Here is a 10,268-nt window from a genome sequence, read left to right as displayed (position 1 = left end):
ATATAAGGGCAGAGGAAATGTCGCCTAAAAGACGCTATAATCCCAATGAGAAATTGTAGGACTGTCAGAGGCCAGGCACTCAGAAAATGAAAGTGTGGAAGCAGAGAGCCCCAAAGCAAGAGCATCGGCACTTCAATCTTTCCTGCGAGACCGGATTTAATCTGGAGCAGGGCAATGAGACGAGGAATAAAGGGACCTGCTAAAAGCCCTCAAAAACACGGCTTCCAGAAATGGCACCTGTGACGGAGGCTGCCAGGCTGCCCGCTGCCAGTCTTGCTGCTGGCTTGTCCAAAGAGCGCTGCCAAGCCCTTTCCATGCCCATCGCCTGGAGCTGGCAATGAACACCCACAGAAGCTGAAAGCCGAGCGAAACGGGGCCAAAAACCCTAAAGCAGCCACTGATATCCCGAGGGACATCAGGGAACGGCCTCAACCTCCACCCGCAGGGCCGAGCCGCCCAAAGCGCCCTCAGCGCCGGCTCCGAGGCGGGGTTTGGCGGCAGCCGGAGCCGGCGCTGCCCCTGCGGGCGAGGCCCTGTTGCGGCTCCCAGCCCGGCTCCGAGCCCCCCGGGCCGGCTCCAAAACCTTTATCCCGGCCCTGAGGCCCCTATCCCGGCTCCGGGACCCCCTGGCCCGGCTCGGGATCCTCCCCAGGCCGGCCCCGCGATGCCGGCGCTGCTGGCGCTGCTGGCGGCCGCGCTGCTGGCGCTGCTCGGGGCGCTGAGGGCGGCCGGTCCCGGAGCTCGGGTCCCGCTGAAGCGCTGGGCTCTGGCCGGGCTCCTGCTCTTCCACGGAGCCTGGCGGCAACGGGTGGTCGCCGGAGGGACCGAGGAGCCCCGCAGGCCGCGCCTGATCTGGCCCGACCCCCATGTGAGTGTCCTGCAGCGTCCCTGGCACTCCTTTCCCTGGCACCCTTTTCCCTGACACCCCTTTCCTTGGCACCCCTTTCCTTGGCACTCCTTTCCTTAGCACCCCCTTTGCTTCGTACCCCATCTCCCCAGCACCCCTGTCCCGCTGCGACCCCATCCCCAGCACCACCATCCCCTCCGTCCCCTGGGATGCACATGCCCACAGGACTCCCATTCCCCCTGGACGCAGACCCCCAGGACCTCCATGTGCAGGACCCACACCCCTCTGTGTCCCCTGCACCCCAACACCTCTAGGACCTGTACCCCCAGGAGCCCCCAGCCCCTGCATCCTGATGCTGGGCATCCCTCACCGCCTGACCCACATCCTTCATCTCTGCTCAACACATCCCTGGGAGGGCACCTTGACTGTTCCTTGCTGTTTTTTTCCAGAAAGGAAACCTTCCAGAAGGAAGTTTTTTCCAGATCACTTTTTGACCTGGAGCAGCAGTTACAAAACAGGTCAAAAATGGTTTGGAAAAACTTCCCAGAAATGATCCATGTAGCATCCAGTAGGCTCACTCTGTGAGCCTGTATCCATCTTATGATGGATAAATTTTGGAAGCAGAACTTTATCCATGCCCAAATATGCATACATAAATCGTAATTTCCACGTTCCAGCTTGGGAGAGTTAACTTTGTGTTCCACACATACATGTGAAAGTACACATCTGAATTTGAAGTTGTGGACTTCTGTCCCTAGCACTGTCAAGTGTTCATTATGACAGTGAAGTGCTAGGTTTTTTATGGCTTGCTCTCTTTTTCTTTCTTTTCATTGTCAGTTCTGTGTTTCCTGTAAATATAAGTTGTCCTGTATTCAATTTGGAGCTAGATGGGGGAGCAGCATATTTTGGGCTAAATTCCTTTTACACAGATAGTCTTTTTTAGGACACATTTTGTAAGGATTTTGGTTGAAGGAACATCCCATTGCAAAATAGTCATCTTGCTTCTTGGAAATAGTTCTCCTTGTCTGTGGCTATCATGCGATAATTACGGTCCCTCTCTAAAACTGCTTCTCACCTGCTCCCTCTCTGCTTTCTGAGTTGGTCCTGATGAGGAAATGGGTAATGAAGAATGGGATAAAGCTTTCGGGTCAACAAATGGTCTAGTATTAAATACAGAAAGTGAAAGTAAAATTGAGCTACTAAAAAGAAACATGGAAAACAAAGAATTAATCGTCTTCTCCCCCTCCCTTCCTGCCTCCAGCTGGAGCTGAAATCTGTTTCCTTTTCCTAGGCATTCGATTCGGTTTACTTCACGGGCTTTGTGGAGACCAACAAGACCTTTGTGATTGCTCGCCTTGCCAAACGTCCTCACGGGATCTGTGAGATGTGGCTCTTCCTGAGGGTGGATGGGATAGGAGAGTTTGAAGTAAGTGGTGGAGTCGGCTGACATTCAAGAGCGGTGCTTAACTCGTATCTTGAACCTGCGTTAGGAGCCCAGTCAAAAATTAATGTGCTCTGCATCTTCGCTACATTAACGTCCTACCAGTAAAACATTGGTGCTGTGACTAAAGGCACTGATGGTACAAGTGATGCTTGGTTTTGTCTTCCTTCTTAAAGCCTGTCATTGGAGTTCTCTTCCAGTGATAACAGCAGCACTCACTGGCAGAAAAACAGGCGCTGTGCTCTGAATCTGCTTGGCTGTAAGTTTGACAGAGTCACTAGCATAAGGAGCTGGGCTTTTACAGTGATCTCCCTTCACACAAGTAATTCAATTGTATCATTTGAAGCAATAACACGTTATCTGATAACTCTGGTGTTTTAGATGGAATTTTCCTTTTCCAATATGTGGTTACCAGAAAGCAGGCAGAACTGAAAAGCCAATTCAATCAAATGTTCCTCCAGCAGAGGACTGCCAGCGAGGAACTGAACAGTGTTGCATCCCCAGATATGACTTACACAAATGTTTTCCTGAAATGTCTTTTTAGCACCCACAACATCCAAACATGATGGTGAGTGACGAATCTGAAGAGATTTGGAGTGGAGGAGGGCTCACTATTGAGTACTTAGAGCTCCAAGCACGCTGGAAAATAAGCTTCGATGGATTACTTAGGTACTACAGCACTTTATCGTTTCATACACAGAAGACCAAGGCTTTTTGAACACTACCTGAAAATTTAATTAACCAACTTGAACCAAATGCAACTTGGTAACAATAGCACACGATGCTTGCTAAGTAATGAAAATACAGCTGGTAATATCTACAACCAGTGCTGGGTTGTAATAGAGGATTACTCTTCTACCTTAGCACACAATAATGTAATTCTTCTGCAGTGTCTCCTATTGATCCATTATCAAATGCGTAAGGAACATTTTGCTGTTCGTTTAGGTATGTTACAAAATTATGCTGCTTTGTCTTACAGAAAAGGTCCCTTCCGACAGCAGTGGAGTGAAGAAGAGGGAGAACTTGTACCAGTTAAATTCTCTCTTCAGTAAGAGCATTTCACTTTGCTTTGGGATGTAGAGGAGGTTTGTGGTTAGAGGTTTGGTTCTTCAGGAAATTAAACCAAACTGACTGCAAAGTGGTAACCTCACTATTTGTTATTTAGGAAGTTATCACACCAAAGACTTCAATGTCTGGTGTATTTTTATTTGGAGAAACTGCTTTAAAAGGATTTTGGAGCTTCTACAGAGTGCTGTAATCTCAAAATACATTGCTGCTGGCATTGTTTCCTGCATTTTTCCTATTAATAGTAGAAATAAAGCCTGAACAATTAACAGTCGTGGAATGATTCTAGCATATATTTCCATAGGAGCTCTGCTCACACAACTAGGAAACAGACTAAGAGCTCCAAACCACGTTCTTTATTCAGAAATATTTATTTGTGGTTTTGTTTCTCTTTTCCACATAGTTACTGTTTTCAAAGGGGCATGTGCACAAAGTAAACCCTTGCCTCTGCTTTCTTGTTCTGCCATCACTTCCCAGCAATACAAATTCTACCTGGGTTATGGACTCTAGTTGCCTGATTAAAAATGATTTGCTGTTGAAGTAGCACAGCATTTCTGGCAGAGTGCTGCATTTGTACCTCTGAACAGACCACATGAGACAAAGCAGCATCCTTATCCTTTTGCTTGAAGCTCTGCCCCTCCAGCTTCCCTTCCTTGTTAATCTGTGGACCCTTGCTGTGCTTTTCTACAGGCCGTCGTTTCCATTCTCTGTTTCCTTTGAAAAGTAATAACACGACAAAAATGACAAAAATCAGAAATTTCCTAACACAATAACATTCAATGGTCACCATGGTCAGAGTAGCAAGTGTCCAGTTGGCCTTGTGCGACCTGCAAGCTAATGATGCCTTTTGGTTTTTCCCTTCTCTTCCTAGCTGGGAGAACTTCACAGAAGTCTTCAACTTCAGTGTCGACAGTCACCCCAGCACATTTGCCCGCGCTTTTGCCCAGGAGCCATGGACCATTGAGTTCTTCCAAAGGGTCAAAAAGTGAGAGGCGAGAGTAAGGTCTTCTGGGGTTAATAGTAATTATTCTGCAGACCTCTTGAAGGTCTGGCCTGTGTTGTTACACGTAACAAGCATTTTGTACTATAACTGGGAAATGTGACAGTGTTTGCTAATGTGTAGAATCTGGTGGTGTAGCTGTGATCCAGATGCTCTTGAAATCTCTCCTTCGTTTTGGGATGTAAATCCATCAGATCAGCACTGTGGCCTCCTTACCAGCAGCTTTATTGATTTTGCCTGTGTCGATTCACTCTTTTCTTTCTTCTAGACAAAGGGAACAACATTTCCGACATGAGCAGTGGGGCCAGTCTGTTGGAGAAATTGAAATAGAAAATCATGAGAAAACTGAACTTTCCCTCAAAGGCATTCGGAGCCACTCTTATGGTAACAGCAGCAGAAACAATTCCCTTGCTCAGCAGCCTTTACTGCTGTTGCTGCTAGGACAGTCAGGCTAAAGATTGTCTTTAGAAATAGATGGTTTCACAAAGGGCCATAAGTAAAGACATTTCACAGGAAAGTCCATTTTTCTGGCTAAATGTCATTTGTCAGCTGGGTCAGATGAACGTAGAGATTTGCGAGGGAGGGAATTTGGTCCATTCAAGCCTCCAGAGCTTCTGCAAAGGCACTGACATGCTTCGAGATACTAAAATATTTTTGGTGACATTTTCCTAGTTTTGTTCAATATATAAACCTGTTGTCAGTCTGACTTGGCATGTCACTCTGCTTCTCTTTCAATTCTATTGACCTTGAATTAATGGAAAAAGAGGAACAATTCCATTGCTGTTTTGGGGATGTGTGTATGCTTAAACATGTTATCAGCTAGTGGAGGACTTCTTTATCCAAAGTTAATGTTAATTCAGTTATATTGCTTCATGTTTTCCAGCAATGGCAAACTTTAGGGTGGGTGACTTTGTTCTTTGCAGGTGTCCGGAACTGGTCTGAGATTTACCGTTATGTTATGATTTTGGCACGTTTTGAGGTAGGTATTAACATGCCAATATGCTATTTAACCATGGCATTGGAGGTGTCTCTGAATGTATCAGTCATATTTGAGTATCTGGACATAATGCATTGGGATCAACCACGGTGTGCGATCAGTAGTGCTAACCGGTGCTGTCATTAGCACGTATCAATGCTTCAAGCACCTCTCAAAAGCAGAGCCATGTGTGTAAAAACTGAGATTTTGCTACATGGTTTGAACCAACAATTGTTTTGGCAATTTGAAACTTTTTGTTTTGGCTTTAAAATAAATAAAAATAAATAGGCAGCTTTACAGGACAGATTCTCTCCTGCTGCAGATACCCAGGGCTCAGTGGAGGTGATGCATTGCTGAGCCTGACATATTTGTAGGCATCTTAAGCCTTTATGACAACAGTCAGCAAATATTTCTGCCTGTGCTCAGCTCTAATTCCCTGCGTTGCTGTTGTGGCTGTGCTGGAGGAGTGGTTGCTGGGAGCACAGCCTGGGGAAATTCTGAACCCTGTCAATACAAGCTGGCATGCAACCCGAGCAGATGCTTCTGAAAAAGCATTTCCTTCACTAGTGCAGGCGTAAAGAAGTCTAAACTCACTGTTAGAGGCAGCATTACAGGAGTTAAGACCGAAGGCAGAAGAAAAATTCTTTCCTGGGTATATGTTGGCCAAGAGAAAAACACACCTTGGAAAATCCCACATACAGTATCCCATAATCCAGTCACTGATGTGATTGACCGTATGCCTTTCTACCTTGTAATAAGACTCTGGATTTTAGCTGTGGTGTGCTTAATCAGTCATTAACCTCTCCTTTTTCTTTATAGTTATTCAGGACTTAAAATGGCCGCTGCTCTTCCCCTCTTAATTAAAAGCTAACTGACTGTTTGTTAAAAAGGAATTAATCACGGATTGAAGTTTGGAGTATGTGTACATTTATAACATGGCAGCATAGACTTAGACTTGCCTTCAAGCAGCTCAAACAGAGCATAGAATAGTAAGGTTAGAAGAGATGTCTGGTCAAAGCAGGGCCAATTTTGAGAGGCTGCCCAGCAGTTTTGAACACAGCTAGCAGAGATCTCTGCACGTATTGTTTCCCTCCTTTTATGTCTGCTTTCTGTGGACTTTTAATTGCATTACTGTCCTTAATTTGTCCATAATGTGTCTGGTTTATATTCCTGGACTTTCATTTGCAGCCAGATTTTCATGGAAGATGTACTGAGAAGATTTAAAAGTATCACGTAATAGCACCCTGTGTAATCTGAGTTGTATCCAGTGTCTTCTTGATCAAGCCAGCATATGATCCACACAAATCGGGCTGCTTTTTCTTTACTGCTGTCTTTCAGGATGGGACTGCAGCACATTTAACAGTTATAAATATGCCAGCTACTACGACTAAGTAAGTAACCAAGGAAGTTTACACGGATGAAAACATGCATCTCAAAGGTGACAGAAGTTGCTCTGCAAGATAACTTTATGTGCATTCTTGCTTTAAACCCGCGTAGCCAGATTTCCATCCACACCCTTTTTTCATGCTTTCCACTCCCTCTGCCGAGTTTTCCATTTGCAATTAGTTAGAAGGACAGTTTTTACCTCTGATTGCTTCCTTTCCACTCAATTATTGTTTGGCTGATGCAGCTGTCTGTCTTACTGTCTAGATGATTTAGAAGTACAAATCGAGCACTTCCAGCTATTTTTCAGCCTAATGTTATGCTTCTGGGGAGGGTGGGGAGCTTAAATCCCTGCATTCCTGGCCCTTCAGCTCTGTGACCAAGTGGGACCAAGTGTCCTGTCTGTCTTTCCCACTTCACAATCAGCCCTGCACTCCTCATCTCCTTTCCTGCATGCATGGCACCCCCTGCTCAGCGTTCACAAGATCCCCAAATATTACATTTCTATGTATTCTTGCTGCTGGCCAGGGTGGAGGCCATGCTTGATATTGAGCTCCCCTGGAAGGCCAGCGTGCTGGTCCATTTGAGCTGTGGTTGCACTTTAGCTCTGCTCCATTTCTTTCCCCTTCAGCCTCACTGTAGGTTATGTTTTTTTCCCTGATGGGAAGAAGGCTGGGATTGAGTGGTCCAACGCCTCGCTGGCTGAGATGGCTGATGATGGTGTTATCAGGGATGAATACAGAGTCACTTTTACTGCTGGTAAGCTAAACACAGTTCTGAAAATATGCCTTGGTCAACGATCTTAGGCAATTTACAAAGCAGAGAGGAAAACTATTGCTCTTTACCAAAGCATAAAAAGAGAACCATAAGTAAAAATAGTAGAGCTTGTAATTTTTATAGATTAAATATGATTGAAGACTGGAGACATTCTTCCCCTTTTACTCTTACCAAAGGTGGCAAATACTTTGATGTTTCTGCGAGGCTGGATAAGCAAGCTTGCCCTGTGGTGTATAATGGCCTGACTGGACGTGGCGTTTTCCATGAGTGCATTGCAGATTTCCAGCTGAACGGGTTAACACAAGGCTGGGGCTTGGCTGAATTTTATTACAGGTAAAATAATGGTGGGCAAGAAGAGGTAGAGGATTCCCATCCTCTTCTGTTGACCCATGTGGCTACAGCTCCACACATAGTTGAAGTGTAAATGTACAGATTTTTTATTTTGTGTAAAGAAATTTTGTTCATTTAATGCTTAATGAGTTTATTACTTTGAATACATGTTATTTGAAAAAGAACGATTGCATGCACTTTGTGCATGCAAACAAACCTTAGGCACTTGTTCAGTTGTTAGGTATACAGATTTATGAAGGTATTTATATAGGTCTCCATATAGGTTTATATGTCAGTGGAGGTTTTACTCTGGAGAGCACCTTTTTTAGGCACTCTTTCACATTTTAAATAGAATGAGTTCTCTACCCAAAACAGCAGGCTAACCATTTATGGAATGAAATTTGCTCACACAACTATGTGTCAGACTAGAGAACAACACAGATAAATGTTCAGAAAATCAATACAGGAATGCCTCTTCTAGGGGAAAGGGTTATATCGAAAAATACATGCTTTTCAGTGAGTTGCTGTTTCTCCTGCCACAATTACCTCCGTCTTTTACTGCAGCCTTTTCCCTGTTGAGTCTTTTCTCTCATAAAAAGACAAGTTTGCTTGTTTACATTTAGATTGCCTTTTAAAATAAACACTGATAATTGGCTGTCAGAGTAAATGCCATGGATGACTTTCAGAAAATTGAGAGCTCAGCTCCTTCTGAAGAGCAGACACTTCTAAAGCATATGAAATAGGTTACTAAGCCCCAAAATGCACACTGAACTTGAAAAACTTGCCCTGTAGCTGCTGCCAGATACCTGTTTCACTCCCTTCATGGGCTGTTAAACTCTGCATTGTGGAGGAGATGACCCTGCATGGAAAGCCTCAGGTACAACTCAAACAAGGCATGCTCTGTAATTCCAGACTGTCCTGGAGATTTCTAGACCTACCCCAGGCAGGCTAAATTTGACAATTCTGACCAAATATGCCTGGTTGCTATCTCATACTTACTTCTCAATCAAAACCATGTCAGAAAATAAAAAGAGGGGGTCTAGTTCTTCCCCATTGCCACAGGATGCCAGCTCAGCATCTCTGTTCTTCTTGCAGGGATGAAGCCGCCCAGCTGATTCCGAATTTGCAGCTCGGTTCCAAAGCCAATGGACCCAACCTTTCCTCCCAGCACCCTGTGAGCGACAGCTCTCCTCCGTGAGCTTTTTTCAGGCTTGTCCCAGCGGTATTAACAGGCAGCAGCTTTCAAGAAATGCTATTTCCTGCAAAATGCACAGTGTTGAGTATGGAACTCAAAATCACAGGAGGTCAAGGGTGTGAAAGGATTTGGAGGAAAAGAATTTGTGAGAGGATTTGGAGAAAAATGAGATACATTTTTACTTGTATCTCTTTTTACTTTTTACTCTTAGTGGTTGCTAACCGTGGTGGTCTGGAGGCAATTTAGAGGAAATTTCTGAACAGCTGACTGCAGAAAGTTTGCACAAGGAAGGATTGCTCTACGCTCTGTCTTTTGGTATTTTTCCTGAACTGCCGTCTGCTCCACACCGTGAAGACCAGGACATGGGACTACATGGAACTCTCCCCTATATAGCAGTTCCTCTGTCCCTTCAGATTTGTTTTTGAAATAAAAGCTTTATCTTTCTGAACTCTCTGGCTGTTATAGTCATTAAAACATGGGCATAAGTTGTTACAGGAAAATACACTGATTTGACAGTGTAACTGCATGAGAAATTGAAGAACTAGGAGAAAACGCATCTAAATGAGGTGTCCTCTAGGAAGAGCATTTATGTATAGGCTAATGAAATAAGTGATACAAACACATTTTCCTTTGTCTGAAGGGAAACCAGGGTCTGGTAGTTCAATTTCAGTAACAAGCTGAATTTCTCATCATTCACTTGAACTTAAATGCCGTATTCATCACAACATCCATAGAATCATAGAATCATAGAATATGCTGAGTTGGAAGGGACCCTTAAGGATCATCAAGTCCAACTCTTGACACCGCACAGGTCTACTCAAAAGTTCAGACCATGTGATTAAGTGCACAGTCCAATCTCTTCTTAAATTCAGACAGGCTCGGTGCAGTGACCACTTCACTGGCCAAAGTAACCTACAGTCCATTCTCTACCCAGTTACATCTTGCCATTATTTACTAAAAATTAAGTTTACTTACAATACGTCAAAACAGAAAATAGTTACATGGAAGATTATATATATATATTATATACATATACATTACATACACATTTTATTATCAGCTTCAGTTAACACTGAAGGAGAATTAAATAGACTTTTAGAAGACTTCTTCCTTTTCAAAAGAATTTTTGCACTTGTTACTACAGCAATGCTATGGCAGAAGAGGGATCCAGTGCTGGAATGTAAAATCATTGGGCCTATGTATACCACAGCAATGACTTCAAATTTGGGATGTGTTATTGAGCAAAGAGTTGGA

The 10,268-nt window shown here is 44.1% G+C and overlaps 1 protein-coding gene across 2 annotated transcripts; it reads left to right on the top strand.

Annotated features, from left to right (window-relative positions):
• The first annotated feature begins 397 nt into the window (after positions 1-397).
• On the top strand, positions 398-9,462 carry LOC137861925 (uncharacterized). 2 transcript variants are annotated; one of them, XM_068693547.1, is made up of 12 exons: positions 398-868; positions 2,139-2,273; positions 2,833-2,957; positions 3,268-3,336; positions 4,225-4,338; positions 4,622-4,737; positions 5,277-5,332; positions 6,668-6,720; positions 7,344-7,471; positions 7,666-7,822; positions 8,915-8,993; positions 9,226-9,462. In XM_068693547.1, the coding sequence occupies exons 1-12, from the start codon at positions 665-667 to the stop codon at positions 9,271-9,273; spliced, it is 1,284 nt and encodes a 427-aa protein (XP_068549648.1). In that variant the 5' UTR covers positions 398-664; the 3' UTR covers positions 9,274-9,462. The 2 variants fall into 2 exon arrangements, with proteins under 2 accessions (XP_068549648.1, XP_068549649.1); XM_068693548.1 differs by having other exon boundaries at positions 405-868; positions 8,915-9,013.
• The last annotated feature ends 806 nt before the right edge of the window (positions 9,463-10,268 follow it).

The sequence above is a fragment of the Anas acuta genome, chromosome 10, assembly GCF_963932015.1.
Source record: "Anas acuta chromosome 10, bAnaAcu1.1, whole genome shotgun sequence".
NCBI classification, from domain to species: Eukaryota; Metazoa; Chordata; class Aves; order Anseriformes; family Anatidae; genus Anas; species Anas acuta.
The sequence above is the reverse complement of the archived record's forward strand: the minus strand, read 5'-3'. Positions and strand labels throughout refer to the sequence as shown.

Bases quoted from the DNA above. Each gene is read 5' to 3' on its own strand.
- LOC137861925 (XM_068693547.1), top strand. From the start codon at position 665: ATGCCGGCGCTGCTGGCGCTGCTGGCGGCCGCGCTGCTGGCGCTGCTC. The intron at 5,333-6,667 runs GTAGGTATTAAC...GCTGTCTTTCAG, and splicing joins TGATTTTGGCACGTTTTGAG to GATGGGACTGCAGCACATTT. The intron at 6,721-7,343 runs GTAAGTAACCAA...TTTCCCCTTCAG, and splicing joins ATGCCAGCTACTACGACTAA to CCTCACTGTAGGTTATGTTT.